This window comes from Protopterus annectens, chromosome 13.part0, assembly GCF_019279795.1.
Source record: "Protopterus annectens isolate FY-2018-M chromosome 13.part0, PAN1.0, whole genome shotgun sequence".
Lineage (NCBI taxonomy): Eukaryota > Metazoa > Chordata > Ceratodontiformes > Protopteridae > Protopterus > Protopterus annectens.
In genome coordinates, this window is record NC_056747.1 from 1316778087 (window position 1) to 1316803661 (window position 25575).

A 25575-nucleotide genomic window follows, 5' to 3' on the forward strand; every position below is an offset into this window, starting at 1 on the left:
GAATAAGAGTTTTAGTTTGTGAATCATATTGAAATTTACATTAGTAGTTTTTTTTTGGTATAGGTTGTAGTGGCAATTATTTCTGTGTTAAGGGTGGAGATGTGGGGAGAGAAGAGTAGGGGTAGTTAATGATATGAGTTTTGCTATTGACAAAGGAGGAGGATGGGTAGATTAACAGGAGGTATAAATGTAAAGAAAGAGGGGTGGGTGGGAATGGGAGTAGAGTAGAGGAGTGGAGTGAGCCTAGAGTGAAGCAGAGGTCGAATGGAGTAAGTAGAACCTCAAGGCCGGGGAGTCAGCAGCAACAACAAAAACAATCAGCCACTTACAATCACAGCTCCAGGTCAGTGTAGAGAAGAAGATGGAGTGTTGTGGCTATGTATCTACTAGGCAGTAAACTGGTAAAACTGTTACATTTATTTTGTGTGAGAAAGTGGTTTGAGCGATGAGCTACAAGGGTTGAATAAGGGGGGAGTGAGGTTATGGCGCCCAACAAGTGTGCATACACCTATGTTAGTTTTAACTATTAAAGTTGAAACCAATAGATAATATAACATATACAGCATTCAGATATTTGTAAGAGGCTTGAATAGTGCAGTTGCATTGTGTTGATAGTGGCAAATTCCCAGCGATATGTTCAAGTGTGGGAATACCCTCGTTCTTTAAGTAGAGAAACTGTAATGAGAAAATAAGAGAAAAGTAGTTTAGGAGAGTATCTTAGAAGTGGGTTATAGAGATACCGTGCAATGCAGGTCACATAATTCCTCATGTAAATGCATCACATTATACAATATTATTACAAAAACACAAACAGATAGCTTTACTCTCCTTAACTTTACTTCTCACCCCTATGCTTCTACCACTCTATTTAATACTTTCTTCTTCCTCTCTACCAACTTGGTTTAATCATTTAATTAGATTTTAAGGGCTTTTCTCTTTGACCTATAGTAAATCTACTTTTTTTGTAATATTTAGCTATTATCCTTGTTGAATTTATATGAATTGTTAATTTTCATTATTGCATGACTATATTTTGCTTTGTACTCGTATTTCATATATGGCATGAATGTAGGTAGTTATGTATCCAAACTCTCATTACTGCTATAAAAACTCTGTAATTTGTTCTTTGTGTGGAGCTTTTCTCCTCTGGTCTCCACTGAAAATTGACAACCAGCCCAGTGGACTAACCTGGATAGCAAAAGATAAATAAATTCATAAATTTGGGAAAATGGCTTCCCTTGAAAACTACTATGCTGCTATTACACCCTTAAAGGAAGTTCCAGTTGTCAGGCATTTGGTAACACATGGAGACAGTACTTGGCCTGTGCAAATTATAAGAAAGGGTATGGCATATGCATTCAAGGATGACTTTGTTCCACTGTACTCCACTGTTAGCAGTGCAATCATTGAGAGCAATGCCCCCTTTAATATGTACCTGACCAGGCACGTGCAACAATTGGAGTGTCCTCAGAGGTTCTAAACAAAAAGAATACAGTGTGTAAACAACAATTCCTACATGAGCCACAAGCTCTATCCCTGTACTTGGTCTCCTACAGACTGCTGAGAGGAGATCTATGCCTGGCCTACAAAAAAATCCTTTGATCCCACTCTGATGGACCTGTTGCACATCTGAAAAACAAATAGCATCAAAATTATCTAATCTATGGACTTAAACCTCATTTGTAACATAAATATTATTTATTATTTTATTTATTGACATTTGTTAACCGGGTTGATCCAACTGGGCTTGTGGCCCATTTTCAGTGGAGACCCGAGTGGAACAGGCTTGATATCCATGTGAAGCAGAGTTCTTGCTTAACCTAAGTCACTTGGACCACTGGATGTGGAATCAGAAATTTACCACTGGTCTGGCACTTATGTATGCCTGAGCATCCAGGTCCAAGCCCACATATACTCCTTAAAATAACCCCAGCATATCAAAACTTGTCATATATCCTTGGAAAGCATGGCTAGGTTTAAAAGGCCCTCTGGGGACATTAACCTAGTATCATATATGAACTTAGAGAAAGAAAAAGCTGCAGAGAGAGAGAGAGACAGACAGACAGATAGCAGAAATATTGGACAGTAATGGAAAAAATAAGACAGATGTAGATGCTTACAAAGAAACAGAGTAAAAAGTTGGATAGCCAGGAAAGTAGAACCAGAAGATATAATCTAAGATTTAATGGAATAAATGAAATAATAGAAGAGCTGGAGATGGAAATGTTTATGAATTAATTGCTACAGTAAATATTCAAATTCATAGGGAATAGAGGTTCCATTATAGAGTGCATTCTTATAGCAGAGAGAACACAGGAACATAGGAATTGTCATAGGCAAGTGATCATGAGGCCCACAGCCTGCCAAACCAGGAACATAGGAATTATTGTAGGCAAGTGATCATGAGGCCCACAGCCTGCCTAACCAGGAATGTAGGAATTATTGTAGGCAAGTGATCATGAGGCCCACAGCCTGCCTAAACAGGAATGTAGGAATTCTTGTAGGCAAGTGATCATGAGGCCCACAGCCTGCCTAACCAGGAACATAGGAATTATTGTAGGCAAGTGATCATGAGGCCCACAGCCTGCCTAACCAGGAACATAGGAATTATTGTAGGCAAGTGATCATGTGGCCCACAGCCTGCCTAACCAGGAATGTAGGAATTATTGTAGGCAAGTGATCAGGAGGACCATAGCCTGCCTAACTGTATACACCTTTAAGTACACACATAAAAGTTCTTGCCACCTTTTTGAGGTGGTTAATAGTGTTTACTCCCCCAAATCAAGCAGGACTGTTCATTACAGTGCTGGTATAAGTTTGTGTCTACTCAATCGGTCACCAAAACTAGCCTTAATGGAAGTCAAAATAGCACTCTGTTGAACTATTAAGACTGTATCTTTCCAGTGAGTGTTTCTTATTTGTCAGTGCAGATGTATATCTCTCATGTGGATGTTTGTAGAGCTGCTAGTTTTGCAAAGAAGGTGAAGGTGAAATAAGCTTGGGTGTTACATGGCTTGAAAGGTCAGACACAGCTCATCTCACAGCAGCCTGTAAACTGATGAGTATAACAAGGGCTCTGGTAATCTATCTGGATAACTGAAAGATTTAGGGCCGTTGATTTCCTTGGTCAGGCATCTTTGGGACCTCTACTATGGATAAGGTCATGATCCCCTACCCTAAAGTGGGCGAGCCATCACCAGCTTCTCTCTCCTGTTTCCCCCATGCAAGCTCCTTCCATGCCTGAGGCACTAATTAAACTCGGGTCATCTAGGCATTATGGCATAGTAGTACAGTGGATAGCATAGTCACCAGACAGCAAGGTGTTCCCTGGTTCAACTCTTGGCTGGTGTGCTTTCTGTGTGGAGTCTGCCTGTCCTCCCTGTGTTTGTCTGAGTTTCTCCTAGGTGCTCCAGTTTCCTCCCACATTCCAAAGATATCCAGTAGATGGACTGGACACTTTAAACTGGCTATAGATGTGAGTGTGCATGCATACTTGTGTGTAGTATGGATGAACAACTGCTGCAGGACTAGCCACCCAGTGGTATGAACTTTGGTTCTTGATGATCAACACTGTTGAAGGGACAGTCATACACTAACTTTATCAGATGATATCTACCAAGAGTAATGACATGTGGCCACATGGCCACAATACTACACTGAGACTCAAATGTCTCTTCTATTAATATTTGAAATGTGGTAGCTTGCTTTAGAGAGTCTTGTAATGCCAATGACTGAATGGCTGAAAATTGGCTCATATAGACTAAGCCTGAGATTGCTATTTCTCAAAATATTGCATTTTCTCTAAAGTATCGTGATCTCTAAGTAAGTATATATAAATTCAGGGGTGTGGAATTACCTCCCCATTGGGAGTGAAGGGGGATTGTCACCTGCAAAAATGAAAGGAGAAGAGTGATTTCCAATATTTGCTCACCTCCTGCAGTGTTGGGGCTCTTTTTTCTATGTATTGGCACTTGCTGCTATGAGTGTTGACATTGCAATAGGACACTCTCTTTTCTTGTTAACATTTTAACCCATAAGTACTGAGAGATTTGTTCTTTACTATAAGGCTTCCTTTCCATGAAGAAGCAGAAGCCTCTTACATGTTGTTCTGAGCTCTTCCCTTGAACTGCATTTCTAAATATACCCTAAATTAATCTTTGTTGCTGCAACTCAGCATTTAACAGTATTTCATAGCAAATCAGAATTTCTGCAATATAACAGTATTTTCACAACAAAGAAATAACATTCTAGCATAATTTGGATATTCACTGTCCAGGTTATATAGATATAAACATGAATATATATATATATATATATATATATATATATATATATATATATATATATATATATATATATATATATATATATATATATATATATACATATATATATATATATATATATATATATATATATATATATATATATATATATATAGCTCCACTTCACAAGTTCAAAGTTTTTAAACTTTGAAATTCTAATAAAAAAATAAAAACAATTTTTTTTTTATGTCTTTGCAGGGGCACAAGCTGCCCTGCAGACCCCCACACCCCTGCTAAATAAACATACCAGCTCTGAGATTGCATTACAGTGATGAAAACAGTAAATTTCCCGTACCTTCCTCTAGAGCAATCTCCATTCAAAATATTCAGTTTCAAAACTTCGATCTTACATTGTTACCACAAATCTTACAACCTCGAACCAGAATAGTTTGTGCATTTCACCACAAAACTCATCACCTTGTGTACACAGAAACTTAGCACATTTTGTCAGGAATTCATGGAAACATGCAAAAATTCAAACTAAGCAATGCCCTATGGCCTCATGGCATAGAAGATGAGTCCTGACACCCCACAGAAAACCCATATTTGACTAGTGCTTCACGTGTTGGCGTGACTGGATGAGGTATACTGAGAGTGAGTGGCTGATGCCAGCTCACCCATCTTTATGTGAAGATGGTGGCAATGGTTGGTGCAATGCCAACATGTCAAGGCATGCAGGTGTATTACCCTTAGCAACATGTGTCCTTTACGATGTGACTACCATGCAGTAGAACACAGTCATTATAGAGCTTGTAACCCACTCTGTAACAGGCTTGGTAGAGGAGCACCTATTACAGGCTTGGTAGAGGATCACCTATTTATGATGCATAGATGATGTCTCCCATTACCAGGTCACACGGCTGTTATCCAAGAAGAATAAATGAATGACATTTAGCCAGGCCTACTTCCTCTAGTGAATGAATAGGCCATATAAGTGACCAGGAGAGCAGAGTATTAGAGATAGCAGGGGATTATGAAAACAAACAAAAAAAAAACCTAAAAATAACCATTTTTGGGGTCTATATCACCAAATCGAAAAGTCATGTAATTAAACAGAATTTCACATCAAACTGCCGTTCATTGAGGTGTTTATAGTGAGACTGTGGTACAGTGAAGATCAGAAAATTTGCCCTTTCTTCACTGTAGTGCAATCTTGGAGTTGGTATATATAATTAGTGGGGGGGGGGGTTGTGACTTTGATAAATGGCATTTTCGATGTTAATGCCATTCGATTACTTGACTTTTTGATTTGGTAATATAGACTCCCATTTTTGAGTGTAGCAACCTCCTCTTATAGAAGGCTTCACCCTCCCACACACTTCTCATAGTTATATTTTAGAATCATTGTGAAGTTGCTCTGTCTTGGAAAAAAACAACAATACTCTTTAAAGTATACAAATAATTGTAGGTATTTTTTCATTACTTGCTGACCACAGCCAGCAGTTATACACATTCTTTCAGGCCTGTATAGATCACCACAATAAGTAGAGAGCTAGCAGTTACAGAGTAACCTGGGCCAGTACAGCTTGAACAGCTGAAGCAAATCACGATAAACTGATACACTACATACATACACACACACACATATATATATATATATATATATATATATATATATATATATATATATATATATATATATATATACCTGGTGTATCATCAAAATGTTGCAGCTGAAGTGTGCGACAACAGATATTTGAAATTAAGTTTGCACAGGTTTGTAGGTGCGAAAAAAAGCATGCTGAATGCACAACAGCAAATGGTATTGTGGCTTCGCTGTTGTGAATTTGGCATACCGAGTGGAGATCGCACTATAGTGGGGATCAGGTAATGTATCCTTTATCTCACTGTAGGGCAATCTCAAAGTTTGTATATATAAGTAGCAGGGCTGGGGGGGTGCAGGGGTGCTTGTCCCCCTGCAAAATGTGTGTTGTATGGCACCAGATGTGAGGTACTTTGTGGCCTTTCCAGCTGTTGCATGTGTCTAGTGAGGTACATGCCAAATGGGGCATTATACTCGATGACTGGCCTAATGAGGGAAGAGTACAGAGCGATGATGACCTCTTTCTTCCTGGATGCAAAACCCTTGGTAATGAGATGTGTCACATAGAAGGACTTTCTGACCACAGTGGCAATGTGGCACCTTCAGTTTTCAGTGGGCTCCCATTGACGTGGTAATTAGTGGGAACTGAGTTTTTCCCAAAGGGAATGATGATGCATTTTATGGAATTAAGCTTAAGTCATTGGTCTCAGTGAGGCCTTTCTGTAGGATGTCTACATCACTTGGGGAGTTAATAATGGCTCCTAGCTTGCAGTCATCTTTGACCTTGGTCAGCCAGAGTCCCTCCATGTTGGCCTGGACTTCTGAGAAGTATATGCCAAACAGGAGAGGACCCAGGACCAATCCCTGTGGGACTCCACTTGTGATTGGTTGGCAGTCTGACTTGGAGTCTACTACTTTCACACTTTGGGTTCTGTGAGCCAGTTTGCAACCCACCTAGTGATATAGGGGTTTATGCCTGGTTTGGTGAGTCTATCAATAATTCCTGAGTGGGGAATGGTATCAAATGTCTTGGTCAGATCAAGGTAGGCTGTATGAACTGCCTTGCCCTCATCCACAGGTCTGGTGACTGACTCAAAGAAGTCAACCAGGTTGAGCAGGCATGATCTACCTTTCACAAAACCAAATTGCATGGGCTCTAGAGTTTGGAGATTCCCTATATCCTTGTTAATTAGGTCCATGATGTTGCGCTCCATAGCTTTACATATCAGACTCATCAGGCTAATGGGGCAATAACTCCCAGGGTCTGTAGTTACCCCCCTTTTATGGAGAGGGATGACTGTAGCAGTGCGCCATTCGGTAAGGACAAAGCCTGAGGTGAGGCTGTGATTGAACAGAACACACAGATGTGGTGCCAGTTCACTTTGTAGTTCATGTAGAACACATCCAGGGATATTTCTGGATCCCATGGAAGCTGTATTATTGGCCTTGGACAATGCAGCTTTAACCTGTGCTGCAGTAATGCTGGGTGCCTGGCATTCCTCTGGTATTGTGATTAGCACTTTAGGGGGTGAAAGAGGTAAAGTTAGCACTGAATCTGTTGGCCAGTATGTTGGCAATATCTGTTGGCTCAGTATAGGAGGTACAATTGTACAGTAACTCAGAGCAAACCTGGGTATGTCTTGGAGATTCTTGATATAACTATAGAAGGCTTTGTGGTTCTTTTTAGTGTCTGCTGCAATTCTGCCTTCATAGCTGGCTTTAGAGGTTTTGATGAGGGATCTCAACTTTTTGTTGAGGCTAATAAGGGAGTTTTTCCAGTCTTGGGACTTCACCTTTTGCTGCAACAGTTTCTTCCTTCTGTTGTAGAGTTTATTAATGGCAGGGGACCACCAGATTGGCTTCCTTTTTTTGGAAGAGAGCGACTTGGTTCTATTGGGTATGGCTAGTTTCATGCATTTATGTATGTTTGTACAGTGCATTGGTGTATGATTCAGCAGTCATGCATCTATTTTCCATTGACATGGATGTCGTGAAGTTAGCCACCTCTGTTTTTAGGAGCCCAAAGTCAGCTTTGGAGAAGTTTTTCACGGTGGTTACCTTGGCGGGGGGTGTGGGTGAGATGTGGATTTCCATGGTGTGTTTTGTGGTCAGATCTAACCAGGGAGGAATTGACTATTGGTGTAGAGCAACTGTTGTCCATGTTAGTAATAACCAGGTCAAGGATGTTGCTTCCACTAGTGGGGGTAAGAATAAGCTGGACCAGGGCACTGGAATTGATGAATTCCAGGAAGCATTGGGCCAGTGTATTAGTGCATCAGTAGTTTTCCCAGTTGATGGAGGGGTAGTTGAAGTCACCTAGTATGAGTGTTAGGTTGGACCCTAATATTCTTCAGGGTGCTTAGGAATGTGGAGTGAGAGTCTTGGGACATGGTTGGGGACCTATAGCAGGCTATGACCTGAATCTCCTTGTCGAAATTTTTTTTCATTTGTTCTTTTTCTCGGTTGCTATTATAACTTTCGACAATGTTTTTTGAGTACGTAAGTACTCACAACAAACATGCTCAAAATTATGATAGTAAACCTATATATTTATATATGGAGAGAGAGAAAGAGATAGATAGATAGATAGATAGATAGATAGATAGATAGATAGATAGATAGATAGATAGATATGAACCACTCAGAACTTGACTTTAATAGTTTTGACTTTTTTCCCTTTTGAATATATATCAGAAATCCTAATTTTCCAGTTCAGTTTTCTTACTATAATATTTAGAGACTGAAGTTCTTCCATTTCCATTTAAACTGCACCCTTTTTTAATTTGCCATTATGCAAAAACAAAATAAAAACTTTATTGAATTATATCATATAGTACCTTGAGGAGCACTGCAGGTTGAGTAGAGGCAGTGAAGCAGCACCCCATGACAATACTGCTACTGATTGGCTTATGCATACCTTTCCACTTCTCAGAACAAGAAATCTGGAGAAAGCCACAGATAACAGTCCTTAATGGTTTACCAGTGATTTCCCAGAAAATGACAATTTTGTGAGAAAACAGGACAAAAATATGAGTCAGAATCTGGACATTCTGTAAAAATCTGGACATTTGAGAGGTGCAAGTCTGAGCCCAGATCAGAGTATGTCAAAAAGGAAGAAAAAACAGAGACGCTATAGGACCACATTTAACAGCAGCCAGTTACAAGCTTTGGAACGTGTCTTTGAACGAACACATTACCCAGATGCCTTTGTAGGAGAGGACCTATCAAGGCATGTCAGTCTCAGTGAAGCCCAGGTCCAGGTTTGGTTTCAGAATCAAAGAGCAAAATTTCATCGGAATGAGCGAGCAATGCTGGCCAGTAGGTCTGCTTCACTTCTCAAGTCCTACAGCCAAGAAGCATCCATTGAACAGCTCCTTACACCACTGAACCCTGAGTATCTGCCATGGACCTCATCTTCACCCTACAGCACAGCTCCATCATACACATCATCTGCATCAACTACAACCCCCCAGGGAATGAACATGGTTAACAGCATTGCAAGCCTACGGCTTAAAGCCAAGGAATTCAGCCTTCATCAGAACCAAGTACCCATTGTGAACTGGTACACACCACACTGAACTGGGGTATAACTTGTTTGGAATATTAAAATGAAAAATAAATCAACCAAAGAAGCTGGTGTTTCTAGCCCTTTTCAGGACTTGGGAGCTCTAAAACAATGAAGAAATGTCTGCCTATGGAACTTGCCTGCATTTGATATGCCATAATAAGAGACTGTTTTGCCCCTCTGTCTTTTTCCCTCCCGTGTTCAGCAGAGCACATCTTTGTAATACTTTGTAATTGTTGTACAAGTCTACTGAAGATGGACTTTGTTAAACTAGTAGATTTTATGCAGAATTGTTTGTGTTAAGAAGTTAGTTTAATATTGCTCCAAGTGACTTTTTGCACACGACTACACCAAATACCTTAAGAGACAAAAAGTATTGTATTTTGATAATGAAATGTTTATACTTGCAAGATATTCAGGGAATATTTCAGAATTCCCTTTGAAAAGTAGCAACTGTTTCTGGTCTCAAATGACCAAGGAAAATAGTCACAGCATTTTTTCAAGCAAAATTAGAACCAGATATTGGAGTCATTTTAAGCCAGAATTTGCCTTTTTCCATTGAGGGTTTTTCCTGTAGCAATAGCTTCTAAACAGTTTACATGTGCCTCATTTAATGCAGATCCATATAGTTCTGGGGAACAAATGACTAAGATTTGAAATATATCCTTATTAATTTGCTGGTGCACATGTTTTAAAATAAAATTAGTAAGTTAGCTGTTTAAGGAAGAGCTTTTAGAACTGTGTGTATGTGCGAGCATGCACATGTGTGTGTGTGTGTGTGTGTGTGTGTGTGTGTGTGTGTGTGTGTGTGTGTGTGTGTGTGTGTGTGTGTGTGTTAAGTACACATATGAACTTTGAGGTCACACAGTAGTGGAAAAATGGAGAATACTCAATTTCTCAATAAGAATGAGGCTCTCCATTTTTCCACTAGTGTACACCAAGCTGAATAATTATATATTCATGCATACATGTACATGCATGTATACACACACACACACACACACACACACACACACACACACACACACACACACACACACACACACACACACACAAGCATGCACCACCTATACATAAGGAAACAGTAAAGAAATTTGTGAACTTATGCAAGATGTCTTCTCTGTTAGCACTGCCACCTCACAACAAGAGGTTCTCCGGTTCAATCCTCAGCTGGGGTGCCTTCTGTGCAGAGTCTGCATGTCCTCCCTGTGGTTGCATGGGTTTCCTCTGGGTGCTCTGGTTTCCTCCCATATCCCAAAAACATGCTGCAGGTGAATTGCACACTCTAAATTGGCCCTAGGTGTGAGTGTGTGTGTGTGTGTGTGTGTGTGTGTGTGTGTGTGTGTGTGTGTGTGTGTGCCTTCTGTGGAAGGTTGGGCAACGGGCTGGCAACTCGACACTGTAAAACTCCACTGCCAATCATGAGCGGACAGGTGATCCACTGTGGTGACCCCTAACCGGGAAAAGCCGAAAGAAGAAGAAGAAGATCATATAGTACCTTGAAAGTAGGGTGCCTATCTCATGATATAAAATCATTACACAGATACGTTTTTTATTTCGACTTGTTTCATATGCTGTCATTAAACAGTCACCTGCAATGATCCTACTGGCACTATAGGTCACACATAACAAGGCGATATTTCTGAATCTGTGAGAGCACACATACTCCACTAGGCAACTGAGATTCTACAAGATGGAAAATAAAATTCACAGCACTGATTAGTCCTGCTGAATGTCACTTCCATTCAATTGATATCAAAGGAAAGAGACTGCAGAGAAAATGTGTGGTCCAAATGTAAAATTTACTGAACTAAAATATTTAATGTAGGCATATTAGTCAAGACTTGATTAAAACTCATTTTCTTCACATCAACATTCATACTGAATTCTGGATCCATATTTTGCAGGTGTCATGATTTTCCTGAAAGAAAGTTTAAGAATTCCTGATGTGCTTCATGACAGGTAACAGCTATCACATTCATGTTTAATTTTCACTGCATGCCATCTTATATACTCACAGCTGAAATTTGCAGCTCCTTTATTGTGCACTGAATCGGTAGAAGCAAGTGATATGAAGGGCTCAGTTAATGTATTTCATTTGGGGTGATGTTAACAAAGATGACTATAAATAATAATACATAGTGTGGTTAAAAAGATGAAATGCAGGTCTATATGTGGCAACTGTGATTTTCAGAAAACAAGAGGCAAAACTATGTAGCTTGGAATCCGAAGTTACAGCACAGCTGATTTTAGTGATGCAATTTATACTGCTGGTTTAATCTGTTTCTGTTATTTTATTTATTTATTTATTTATTTTTTATTGTTATTGTTATTGAAATAACATTATTAACACTACAAGGTGCAGATAGAAAGATTTATATGAACAATTTGCCTGCTTAAATTTGATTCAGAAGGCAGATGCGCCCAGAAGTTGATCTATGAAACAATAGTATATCTGACTAATAAAAATTAAATGTTATATTTCAAACTCTTTACTCCACTCTGGAATTCAATGAATGTTTAATTTATACTGTGATTATTATAAGTTCATATGCTCATAGGAGGTTACTAGGCTAATGGACTAGGGTCTTTGCAAGCCTAGTCATGTAAAACATAAATAAATAAGTACCCTAGTTGACCATAGTTAGATGTTCAATGTTTGCAGAGTGATTCTTTGACCAGCACCGATTGCTCCTGTCCATGAGGGCATACCTCTCAGTTGTACAAATTTTTGCAGAATGTCCAGATTTTTGCCTCATAATTTTGGTCCATTTTTCATAGAATTGTGGTTTTCTGGCAAAGTGGTGGCAAATCATTGCAGAGTGAAGTTAGAAAATAATGACAGATGATTGAGTTTCAGACTTCATGCCCTTCAGAAAATTCATGCTAATGCTAATGCAAAGCCTATTATTCTCTCAATTTTCTAACATTGTAAGAGCAGTATTTAAAAATTGTCCCAATTTTTGGGCCTTTATCCCACTTTTATTAATGGCTTTGTCCAGATTTCTTGCTATAAGCGGTTACAAGGTATGCATGATGGCCATAGATGCCAGTGCCAGGTCAAATTTATGGTTACCCATCCAATTTTCAAGGTTGCTCTTAAATATGGTCATTGAGGAGCTGTGCTTCACATGAAGTGGGAGCTTATTCCAGAGGAGCGTCAATATCTGGGAGGTATATTTGTTTCTCCAACACGTTCTGTTAATGTCACAGGCTAGATTAGTATCCCTGGAGCAAATGATTCTTGCCACATTTGATTTGGGGATATGCAGCATTTCTATTAGAGCAGAGTCAGAGACAGTTCTGTAAGACAGGCCACAGGTCACCTCTCAGCAGCCTGTATGGTACAGAGTACAGTGACAGGGCTTTCAGTCTTTCCATGTAGGTCATGTCTTGGAAGCCCTGAATTCTCTTGGTTAGAAACATCTGTGGGCTCTCCAACTGCTGCAGGTTTCTGGTGAGGTGCATACAGAATGGAGCACTGTACTCAATTAGTGGTCTGATAAGGGTTAAGTACAGCTGAGTTATGACCTCCTTGGTCTTGGATACCATGCCCTTATTTATGAAATTTGCAGAGTAGAAGGCTTTCCTTACCACTATAGACACATGGTGATTGAAGCTTAGATTGTAATCAACCAGCATTCCCAAGTCTTATACCAGTGTGTTTGAGCTTAGAGAGGTGCTGTATATATAGTAAATAGCAAATGCTACTTCTTTGCCAAAGGGCATTTTTTGCGTTTATTTTAAGTCCGTGGCTTTGGCACCACTCCTTTTTCTGTGTCAATCTCTTCTGTAATTTGTTGACATTATTGGGGGACTCTATGATTGCACCCAGTTTGCAGCCATCTTCAAACTTGGTAAGCCACAGGTCATCTACCTTTGCCTGGACTTCAGAAAAATAGATTCCAAACAGCTGGGTTGCCCAGTACAGATCCTTGTGGTACACCACTGGTAACTGGTCTACTGGTGGAAGTGGACTCCCCAACTTTTACAGTACACTCTATTGGAAAGCCAATTGGCTATCCATCTAGTGAAGAATGGGTTAATTCCCAGCTGGGAGAGTTTCTCAATGTTCCCTGAGTAGGGAATTATGACAAACGCTTTATGTACCACTTTCTCCACATCCAGGGCTTTGGTGACTTTCTCAAAGAAGTCTGCCAGGTTTATCCTTGACAAAGCCAAATAGATTGGGTGAAGAGTTTGACGGTTGCCTATATCTTGGATGATAAGGTCCAAGATGATTCTTTCCATGGTCTTGCAGATATGGCTGGTCAGGCTAATGGATCTATAGTTCCCAGGATCAGTTGATGTCCCCACTTTGTGTAAGGGGATTACTGTTTCTGTTTTGTTCTTTGCCAGCACAAATCCAGTGCTCAGGCTGTGGTTAAAGAAACTGTAAAGTGAGTCTGCTAGATCTTGTTTTAGATTGTTTAATAAGCAGCCTGGGATGTTATTTGGTCCCATAGTGGCCGTATTTTTGGCCTTGGAAAGTGCCTGTATGACCTGTTCTTTGGAGGTACTCAGTAGAGGACTGGTGTCAAGAATGCTATGGGGTATGGCTGGTGGGGCCAGAGGGTGAAACTATTGCTAAATCTGTGAGCTAGCAGGTTGGCAATTTCTTCAGGTTAAGTGTGAGTGATGTCATCCAGGTAAACATCTTTGTGAAGTGAAAACACCGTTATGAGACAATGCAAAATGTCAGATATGCATATAAGTATCCACTTACATGAAATGCTTTCCATACAGTCTTGCAGCTGAATTGTGTGGTGAATGCCCATGTACGGTATCATGCACTAGTCTTGACATCATGTGACTCATTATGGAACTATGCACATGCTGTGTATAAAGACTGTGGTGTACAAACACTTAATTAGGAAATCCAGAGACATTCATGCTACAGGCAAACATTTGGCTATGTGGTACAGAGCTAGGCATAATTCTGTGATGTTAGAGAATGCATTACTATTTTGTATGTATTTCAGATGCAAGATATGTAGTAATTTGAAGTTCGGAGTTGAAGTGAGTGCATTTAGAAAACATTCCATATCACCCAGATATGTGCATTTATTTAGAAAGGGATATATTTTAATTTTTTACAATTATGTTCCCACATTAAAGGCTAGAAAGATCAGTAGCTGGATTTAATAGGTTTATATATATGGTGAAGTTGTGTTCTGTTGACCTTGGCAAGGACATTGTCTGAGATGTGCTAAACTTAAAATTGTTTAAAACATCATGTTTTATGGTTATATTTTTTGTCACATGGCTCTTTTCTCACAATGCCTGGTTGCCGAAATGGCAGTTAGCACAGAGGATTAAGGCTTTCCTCTATTAATGAGATGCTCCTTCTTGACAAGGGTAGAGTGTTTGAGTCCTTCCACCTCTATCAATCTACTGTGTTACACTGAGCCAGTCAGTTATCCAGGCAGCACCCCTGTGCTGCCTCTGAAAAGGGGACACTTGTGCCCAGTGTGCTTGTCTAGTTAAGAAATCTAGAAAAGACATCAATAACTGTTTTGCATTTTCTATGGTTGGGGCTACATTTTTTGAGGAGGGGAATGCAGCTTGGAAGCTAGTGTACAGTGTTAAACTTTGGATCTGGATTGTTCACAGTGATGTTATCATGCAGCATGTCAGAAGACCATTTTGTGGGGTGTGTATATGGTGAATATGTGCCTGGGAGAAACAAACACATTCAAAGTATCTGCAAACATATCCTTCACAAACACAATGCGTATGCACTGCTGCATATGTTTATATAAAATTCAGCATGCCCAAGATCAAGAAAGACAGAGGCTAGAATACTTCAGCATTCCTGAGAAAAACATTATGCTACAGGCCATCAGGTAACATGGCCTATACATCTCTTGGTTCTAGGAGGTGCAGACCATATCACCCAGATATGTGCATTTGTCTGGAAGGTTGTACATTTTTCATTTTGACAATTATGTTTCCACATCCAAGGCTTGAAGAACATTGTATGGCAGTCCTTGCTGCAGGGCTTCAATGATATAGGTGGGCAAAGCATACAATGAGCCGGAATCAGTGTCATATGATATACAGGATTGATTGTACCAAGCAGAAGGCATGGAAGATTGCACTTGAAAAAGATCTGTCGCACAGTGTAGCTCTCCAGGGTCAGAAAGACTGACAGAGGTGGGGGAATTTATTGTGCTCAAGGCTGGAGTATGTCCTCATATTTCAAACAAACATTCATATCTCTGGAACCACAGGGGTTATTAAAGAAATGTAAATGGTAAACTCTTCTGCACAACCTATTTTTATAGTGATAGCATTGTTTAGGTTCTAGGTCTTGCACTGGATTTTGTAAGTTACAGTAAACCAGCAACTTTTAAATCTGTAATTTTTTGTAAACAACTGAAAATATCTCAGCAACCACTCAAGTTGCACACATACTGTCAGCAGCATTTTGTTCCCCCAACTGAGAGCTTTCATAAGAGTACAAGCAGTTCTGTCTGCACTACATTGTTGTCAGGATATTTAAAAAAACATGACATTTCTGACAATATAAATAACTATATGAACAGAAATGAATAGCTCTTTACCTTCCTTCAGAGAGGACATTGCGTAAGCTTTAAGATGAAATCATGTAATACTTTGTATAAATTGTGGTTTTGGAATTATCAATGCAAATTTAAACAAGTGATATTTGATGCCTAGACGCTTCAGGAGGATGTAATTGCAGAAGCACCTGGAGGCGTCACTTGGCTGTAATGAGTTAAGGGTAGTTTTATATGGATGGGATGTGGGTACAAGTCTGAAGGTGAAAGTGGATATGGTGATAAGTGACTACTGGGCAGAGTTATGATTAGATGTTGTAGAATTCTTGATTAGAGATGCTATAATATCTATGAAATTAAGAGATGGACTGTATTGCGGTTTTGAATGGTGACTTATTGGGAGAGGGGTTAGGGCTGAATATTCGGCTGAGATACAAGATTTCTTTAGTTGCTGTCCAGAATTTTTTAGGGTTGTGTTTACTATTATGTTAAAAGTTATTATAGTATAGTTTTTTTTGTCTTTGTTTATTTTCTTTTTAGTGTGATTGTAAAGTTTTCAAGATATTATGGTGTTTTATATGTTACCAGTCTTTTCATGCCTTTTCTGTATCCGGTATCAGCATTCCACTCTTTTTGGATAACCAAATTACATTATTTGCTTTTAGTCTCTTCCTTCTAGGAGGCATAAAGCTATTTAAGATATTTAGGAAAGTTGTACTGAATTCATTTACAGTATCATCTAAGGGGAGGATTTTTAGTAAGTTCCATTTAATAGATGATAGGGTAGTAATAAGCATTTCTGGGTTAAGCTTGGAAAGGTTCAATTTTGTTTCATAAACATGCTGTTTTAGTGGGTGTGTAATATGTCTGGTTGTATAGATTGGGAGATAATTGCTGAGAGAGTCTGACATTCCACCTGTGGTGGAGTATTTGCTAGGGTCTGATACTAGGATCCAGTCTAAATGAAAATTTGATGTCTTCCTATAATATGTGTGAGGCTATTAATTAGTTGTGTGAAACCATATAAGAGCATGACATAGGTAGGGTAATTGCAATTAAAGTATAATCAACTGCTATTCACGTCATCTAGTAATATTTTTTCTTGTGGAACTGTATGGATATCCCAAGTAGGATATCTACCGATATAGCTGTACTGTTGCAAGGATGGTTGTAAAGGACAGTAATACATATTTATTTATTTATTTTTAGGAAAGTAATAGAAAGCTCTGTAAAATCAAATTTTGGTTTTGCTTTATTGTAAGGAAAATTATGGTAGTTCTTGTGAAATATTAAAGCAATGCTACCACCTTTCCACTTTATACAGTCATTATGGATGACAGTATAACCAGAAGGTCTAATTTCAGAGTTGTTTAATCTAGATTTAATCAAGTTTCAGTTACAGCAAGAATATCAGACTTATGTTGGGCAATCCAGGCATATAGTTCAGCAGTTTTATTTCTTATACTTCTAATATTTTGGCAGAAAAAATAGATTAGTGGGGCTGGAGGTTGACCATTATGTGGTTAGAGTAGTGTGTGGAGAAGAATTGGTTTGATGTTCATTGTGATAGGTGGTATCAGGATTAGAGTGAATGTCTCCTCCTAGATTGATACTTGTCTGAAGAGCATTTTTCCCCTTAATTTTGCTTTGGTTTCAGTTGAAATTGTTAATCAGTCTATATTTGGAGTAAAGGTGAGAGGTGTCATTAAATAGATTTGGAGCAATGTGTGGGGAGTGTAAGAAGGAAGCATGACAGGGTGATTGGGACAGAACTGGAGAAATGTTAGCAGCTATTCTAGAGTCATACTAAGATGAGACATGCCCCAGTAGGCGGAGAAGACTAGAGGATAAGCTGAGGGATAGAATGATTAAGTAAAGGGATCTGTATTTTATTGATGGCAGGTAGTGAGGAAGTAGGGATCAAGAAGGAAACAAGAAGTTGCAGAGCAATAGGATATTTACTGGTGGTGTCTAAAATCTAGTAGTGGGTAGGGAGGAAAGAAGCATTTCCTATGAGGGAAGAGAGTTAGGTTGCCCCGGTGTCTTCTCTGGAATGTAAGGAAAAGAGGAGTGTAAAAGGCTACAGTATGAGGATGTAGTTGAAACAGGAAGAAGTGATAGTTTATTTGGGAAAAGCAGAAGAGACAATGCAGAATAGATAGGTACTGTTAGAGAGGGGTGCGAGTATGATTGCATATAGTGCAAAGCTGTATGGGAGGGAGAAAGGTAGTTGGGAATGTGCAAAAAGATTAAACACGTTGGGATATCCATACAGTTCCACAAGAAAAAAATATTACTAGATGATGTGAACAGCAGTTGATTAGACTTTAATTGCAATTACCCTACCTATTGAAATTAGGTAAAAAGAAATTAAACTGAAGTTTGGAATTAGGTAAAAAGAAACAGGAGTGTTTCTATGGTAGCAGTATGGTATTTTGATGAGTGTTAGGGTGTATGAGTCACAACTGAAATGTGTGTGTGGGAAGTAGATTAACAGGGTGTGGGTGTGAAATGGGAGTAGGGTACAAGAGTGAAGGGAAGCCAAGCATAGGAGGTTCCCACTCTCAGGTCAAATTATAACAGACAGTAATCAGTTAATAGCCAATACAAAGCAATTAGCAAAGAGGCACAAAGTAGAACAGCTTTTCTATCATTTCCTGAATGTAGTAACCTAACATCTGGGGAGACTAAGCAATTGGCATATACAGAGTAATTTATTAGTCAAAAGACCAACAGGAGGGGGGATGTTACAGCTACTTTCCAGCACAAGGCAAGCGTGTTTTTGACTATATGAAGTTAATTCACAGCAAGGTTTGTCATGTAAAATTTGCTTACATTTTATATTGACAACATTCATAGTGAAAGCATTTGGGATATCCGAGTCAGATGTAGTGACCACAGGCTATTGTACAAAGACAAAATTCTCAGTGAAAACATTTGAGAGATGGGTCATGTGGCAGATCTCCTGCAGTAACATGGTCAGATGTAGTGACTTCAGGCTCTGCGCTGTGAAGGAAGTTGGTGATTGAGTGTATAAAGGTGATGTCTGATGAACAGTGTGACCAGATACTGCACTAACCAGCATAGTCTGACAAAAGTAATGTAATCATCAACTTTAGTCTACATGGCATTGGCACTTTATGATTGCAGTGACCCAAAGATGTAGACTAGATGTCTTTGGTTCACTGATGCTCTCCTGTACTGTGTCCCTTGCTCCCTAACTGACAGTCTTCCTGTATGTGTGTCATTTTCATCCACCTCCATATCCTATCCTCTTTCTGCTGATCTGTGTTATATAGTATGAGTTGTAATGCAAACATGTTATACGACTAACCAGTTTGTTTCTGCATGATCATATATTACCTAACGGCACACACACCAACTCATTGACTGTGTCAGAGTGTATTGCAGTTCCTCATTAAATGTGTCGAAGCAATAGAAATATGCCTTCAGAAAATGTAAAATAGATTTAATGATATTTGTATTTCATCATGGGCAGAGTTGCATGATATTTCAGCATCAATTTTGGGACAAAGAAGAGAACTCATGAGTGAGGGCTGAAGGCGATATCCAACATCACCTGCAATGCACAAAGCATTGTTTTAAAGGAGTTACTGGATACTTGCATGGTTTTCTGTGCATCATAAAGTTTTGCACAAGGAGCCTACATTTACCCACTAGATGTCCCTGGAAGAAGTCATCTTACTGGAAGTGATGATCCAGGTCATACATATTCTACATACAGGAACTGTGAGACATTCCAGAGTGCTGCACACATATTGTTGATAATGTCCTCGGTTTACCAGGCTTGGCATTTCAGGGAATGGTAGCTCATATCTATGTGATATGTTCACATATCTGTGTGAGTGGGTGCTAGGTTGTACCTTTATTGCTACGTGTCTGTATTTTATGGCATCTAGTATTTCAGAGAAGCAGCTGATATTATAGAAGTCATGCATAGTGTATCTCATTTTTCTGCTGTGTTAGGGAACCATATATACTCTTCAATATGTAGAAGCATAATGTTGGGATCCATGAGTGTTCATCAGCTGAAGCCTGTGATACATAACGTATCCCCGATGGTCACTGAAAGGTTCAAGTACCAAGAATGCTAAGTCCTACACATACCTTGGTCTGCACAGGGATAGGCACACTGTGTATTATCCTAGATGTGACACCCATGCCCTGGCCCAGCAATCAAGGAGCCTCAATCCTCACCACTAATACCAGTGAGGGGCATCTCATATAGGAGGAAAGGATAACAAATACACACAGTAAAGTGCAATTTCCCTTAAGAGCACAGAGAGATCACAGTCAGTCCAGGGCTGGTTGCATCTTTACCTTTCCAGGTCCCCAATAAAACTCCCTACTGGCGCAGCTATAGGGTCGAGATCTCAGCCTAGTGGGCAAGCTAAAACCTCCAGCACCCTCTCTGTCCAACCAGTGCTTTGTGTCCCTGCCCAAGTAGCTCTCACACACACACACACACACACACACACACACACACACACACACACACACACACACACACACACACACACACAAACACACGTTGAGAAGAGTTTATATAACCGCACAGACACTCCTGGGAAAGGCTGGCACAGGTTCTCCAGCTGTGCCCCTTTTTCCCAGACTATACAGTAGTACCAGCTGCCACCACCCACTAATATTTATCAGCTACTCAAAGGCCCTTAAAATGGTGTACAATTATTACTGTGCAATATTATTATCCAATTGGTAGTATAGCCCAGGGCTAAAGTTATTGGAGTGGCTTTGTACAATTTTACCAAAGGCATGCAAGTACTCTAAAGAGCTTAAATTATCTCTACAAAAACAGCCACAGTTCAGTAGTACAGTTCTGACATCACAGAAAAACACTTTGACTAATCTTTCTAGTTTCTAGCTATTTCTAAGAGAAAACACAAATCTAAAATCAACTTACATATAGAGCAAGACACTGATGGCGAGTTGGATGGTCATGATAAAAATGCTTAATGCTCTCTGATTCTCTGTTTTTAAAATCTCATTCCTGGTTCACATTACATCATTTTTTACACTTCACTGGGTTCCCAGGCTAACAGAAACTACATTTATATTCTTCACCTCTGGGCAGAAACCAGAGCAATAAAGGACATTTATGCATGCAAATTCTGGCTATTAACTCTAGCCTTACAACAATAGGCAGGATGCCTCACTGTAGACTCACTGGCTCTGAGTTTTAACAGCAAAGGGTCACAACATGCTTTACTTAGTCAGTAGAGTGCACAGTTGTTACATTTTTTTCCAGTTCCACATGCAACACTATTTTTACCATTTAAGACAACAAGCCTGTGGTTTACATTAATATTTACAAATTACAGAATTATCTATAAAATTCTATGTGGCTAGGCTGGCAGCCTTCACAACAGATGTGCTGATGACACGTGATTATCAGATGCACATTATTATGCCCTCATAGTCTGCCATGTTATAGCATGCGGTCTGCTACCTAAATGCTTTTCATTGTCATAGTCTGCTGTGATGTATAACCCATGTCAGCACCAACCAAGGTTAGTACAAAGAAGATGTGCTGAGGACAGACTTCTGCTTCTCCAAACATCTTTAGAAATAAAACTCCAAAACATTCTGCATGTTATGGCTTTCTGGAGTGTTACACGATGATCTGTGCTAGCTGCTATAGATATAATTATGGACTGCAATGCCCTTTTGTCAACTTGCATTTGCATCTTTTATTTTTGCCTCATTCAGTTGCACTGTTTCATTCATATATCTTTATGCAGTCATTTGCGTTCACTGCCTCATGGGCAGAGCATGTCAATGCCTTGTGGCATAAGTTGCTTCTCTGAATTGTCCCTACCTTTCAGATGTGTATGACACAAGTTGTTTATGATTTCCAGCCTGTGAAAAGAAACAATATCATATATTATGGGTGGGGCAGCCATGGTGGTGCAGTGGTTAGCATTGTCGCCTCACAGCAAGAGGTTCTCTGGTTCGATCCTCGGCTGGGGTGCCTTCTGTGCAGAGTCTGCATGTCCTCCCTGTGGTCGCGTGGGTTTCCTTCAGGTGCTCTGGTTTCCTCCCACATCCCAAAGACATGCTGTAGGTGGATTAGACACTCCAAATTGGCCCTAGGTGTGAGTGTGTGCCTTCAGTGGAAGGTTGGGTGCCAGGCTAGCAACTCAACACTGTAAAAACTCCACTGCCAATCATGAGCAGACAGGTGATCTGCTGTGGCGACCCCTAACCGGGAAAAGCCAGAAGAAGAAGATCATATATTATGGGTATATAAATGGGAAAGCCTATAAAGCAACTCCATTTTGGGCCCAGTAATAACCCATTAAACTGAAGAAAGATGGCATGAGACATGCATGTAATGTAAAGGGTATACTAACGGACTCATCAGTGTGCACACATGAGCATCATAGCTTCTTACAAAATTTCTGTATCAGAAAACATTTTATTTTACACGTGAAACAATGAATTTTCCCACCATTTGCCAACATTGCAAGACTGTATAAGACATATCTAGGTTATCAGTTCTTGCAACAGCCATCTCACATATATGTTGAACTATATATCAAGATGGACGCTGTACCGTCCAGAGAACATGGTTCAGCTTTCTAGCATAACTATGTTCAAGCATGTTGGCAAAGTGTGTTACCCTTGTTTTGAAATTAGTCTAATCCTTGGATAAATGAAATGCAAACACCACAGATCCCGTCTATGTATTTTATAATGTATAGTAATTATGCACATGTATTAATTTTACAATAGCAAGTGATGCAACTGAACTAACGTCACAGACCATGCAGATGTATTAGACCTCACAGACCATGCAAATGTATTATAAACTATCAGCTTTATTTAAATATTATTATTTTTCTTTTAACTATTACACATACCATTTTTAAGTAGATATCTGAGAGGTTCATAACCTTCTTGTGAAATAGTAACCACAACAGCAAGAAACCCTTGATTGTCCCCACCACATCCCGGGTTCCTATTACGTAGTCAAACTTTTACAAGTTTGAACGCTATATGGTTGAAAAAAAAAAATAACAAAAGAAAAAACATAACTAACTGTTGTAAGCAGGGGGCAAGCACCCCTGCACCCCCCACTCTTTAAATATACCAACTCCGAGATCGCACTACAGTGCAGAAATACTGCACTGTAGTGCAATCTCATTGTTAATATATTTAAAGGCGCGAAGTGATAATTCAGGGGGGGCTGCCATTACAACAGTTAGTTTTTTTTTTTCTTTTTTTTTTTTTACATATTCAAACTTTTACAAGTTCAAACATGTGGTTTCAACCATATAGCGTTCGAACTTGTAAAAGTTTGACTACGTAATATGAACCCAGGGTGTGGTGGGGACAATCAAAGGTTTCTTGCTGTTGTGGTTAGTATTTCACAAGAAGGTTATGAACCTCTCAGACATCCACTGAAAAATGGTATGTGTAATAGTTAAAAGAAAAATAAGAATATTTAAATAAAGCTGATAGCTTTATTTTTATTTTTACATGCTCAAAGTTTTGAAACATTGAACATAAGGATTCAACTTTATTATGTTCAAAGTTTCAAAACTTTGATCACGTAATAGAAACCCTGTTACCCCAAGGAGCATGTCAGGTTTCATCTGGCAGTGTGATGCCTGAGGATACATGGTATCGACAGGAGTAGCCACATGATGGAGCTGGCTCAGGGACCATATTCTAAGCAGGCACAACAGGTTGCCTGAGTAATTGCATGGTGACATCTGAAGATACTTTGATACATCTGGACACCTCAAAAGAAATAATCCAGGACTGACATCAGCAAATATCCAACATCTTTTCTTCCAGGGTATTCTAGTCTGCCTGTACATTGGTGAGTCTATCCAGATGTTGGTACTGTATCTTTACAAAGCATGAATCAAGATTTAGACATCACCAGCTTATCCCCTCCATGATTCTTCCAAACTAACCAGGCATTTCCATGATTATATAGTCACATCTAGATGTTTCTAGCAGAAAAGCTGATCTATCCATTTTTAGAGAGTTCTTGTAACTTGGTCCACTTACTGAAATACAGCACACTAGATCTCTTCACAGGAGTCCTGCCTCTGTATACCCAGCTGTTCATTTTGTAGGTCTGCTGTAAAGAAACATTAAGGCATGTTTTTACAAAGTGAGGTCATACCACAGCACCACAATAATGCACTTTCTGCACTGTATGGTAACAATTACATATAACCTGATATGAAAAACCTATTATGCTATCCCTAAAACTGTGACTTTTACACCTTTTGGGTCAATTCTAAACTCCTTGATCTCTCTCTCTTAAAACCAGGCTGCCTCATGGTTTTGGTGTCTTTTCAGGCTTGCTAGTTGTTGCTGAAGCACCTACCAAGAGGAGAAAATGCTGAGAGAAGAAAAGGAGCCACTTTTGTGATTTTAAGTATTTTCTTCTGATTTTTTGTTAAGTTTTACTGCTTTGCCACCTACTTTTTGGCATTTTCTGGCTTGCTAAAGTTTATATCTGTAACAGTAACAGTACTTGGAACACATCTAGAGCCTGTTTACTGCATTTCCTGTGTTGCACTTAATTTAAAATCGTTTTTTTTCTCTAAAAAACTGCATTTTACCTGATTTTGGCCTAGCACTCAAGTGTGGGGTCATTTATTGCACTGTTGTGATTATTTTGCTGCTTGTGCATCTCTGCTACCTTTAAACTACAACAAAAAGAAAAAAAAAAAAAAAAATCTTGCGTTTTTCCCACTTTCTGAAAGTTAAGAAAGTTCAGTTACAGATTTGCTGTTCTGAACTGTTTGGAAGTTTCTAGAAGGCCAGTGCTTGCTTGGGATAAAGGGAAGTCTCTGTGTTCACCAGTGGGAGTGATTAACAATGAACAGCCTGCCTGTCCCTGGAGGAGTGGTTACTACCTAGAAGCTGTAGTTTTATTGGCCATTTTGGGTCAATTCTAAACTCCTTGATCTCTCTCTCTTAAAACCCTACAACTCTCTTTTTGCGCGGTTTTGTGCACTGAGCAGCGTCAGGCAGCACTGCCTAAACATGTTTAAACTATTCCAGGCTCCACAAAGTCTGCTCTTCACTTTTTCCCTTAGAACTGTTCAAACTCTCAAAGTAATCATTCTGTTCTCTTTCTAAAGCCCTGCACTTGCTCATCTCTTATAAGGAAACACTAACTAACTAAAGCACTACACCCTCCTTGACTTCTCATAAGTATTAGTCTCCCGATTGGTCCTTCCTGATCAAGTGAAAAATCAGTTCCCTTCCCTAATCTGATCAGTAAAAAAACAGTTCCCTATACTAATCTGGTATGTCCAAGGGTCAGTTTCAAGGTTACTTTCCAGTCCAGCTGGTGAATCTGGGAATTTTGAGACAATGTTACAATTGCCTTATGTACACAGACAACCCTCTCCTCCTTCCAACAAACTCTAATACATGTGAGAGATGCAGTTGCATGGCCAAACTGGAGGCAGAGCTCTCTCAATCCAAGACTGACACAGTCAGTCAGGAGGAAAAGGTAACCACCCACACCACAAATCCAGTCTCACACAGACCTATTGCATCTGCATACCCAACACTTAAACACACAAAAACATACTCAGAGGCTCTAAA

The 25575-nt window shown here is 39.4% G+C and overlaps 1 protein-coding gene across 1 annotated transcript; it reads left to right on the plus strand.

Moving 5' to 3' along the window:
• The first annotated feature begins 1228 nt into the window (after positions 1 to 1228).
• LOC122788059 (paired mesoderm homeobox protein 2-like) lies at positions 1229 to 9553 on the plus strand. The gene is made up of 2 exons (XM_044054980.1): positions 1229 to 1443; positions 8942 to 9553. Exons 1-2 carry the CDS (start codon positions 1229 to 1231, stop codon positions 9444 to 9446), a joined length of 720 nt encoding a protein of 239 aa, XP_043910915.1. The 3' UTR covers positions 9447 to 9553.
• The last annotated feature ends 16022 nt before the right edge of the window (positions 9554 to 25575 follow it).

Bases quoted from the DNA above. Each gene is read 5' to 3' on its own strand.
- LOC122788059 (XM_044054980.1), top strand. From the start codon at position 1,229: ATGGCTTCCCTTGAAAACTACTATGCTGCTATTACACCCTTAAAGGAA. The intron at 1,444-8,941 runs GCACGTGCAACA...TGGACATTTGAG, and splicing joins TTTAATATGTACCTGACCAG to AGGTGCAAGTCTGAGCCCAG.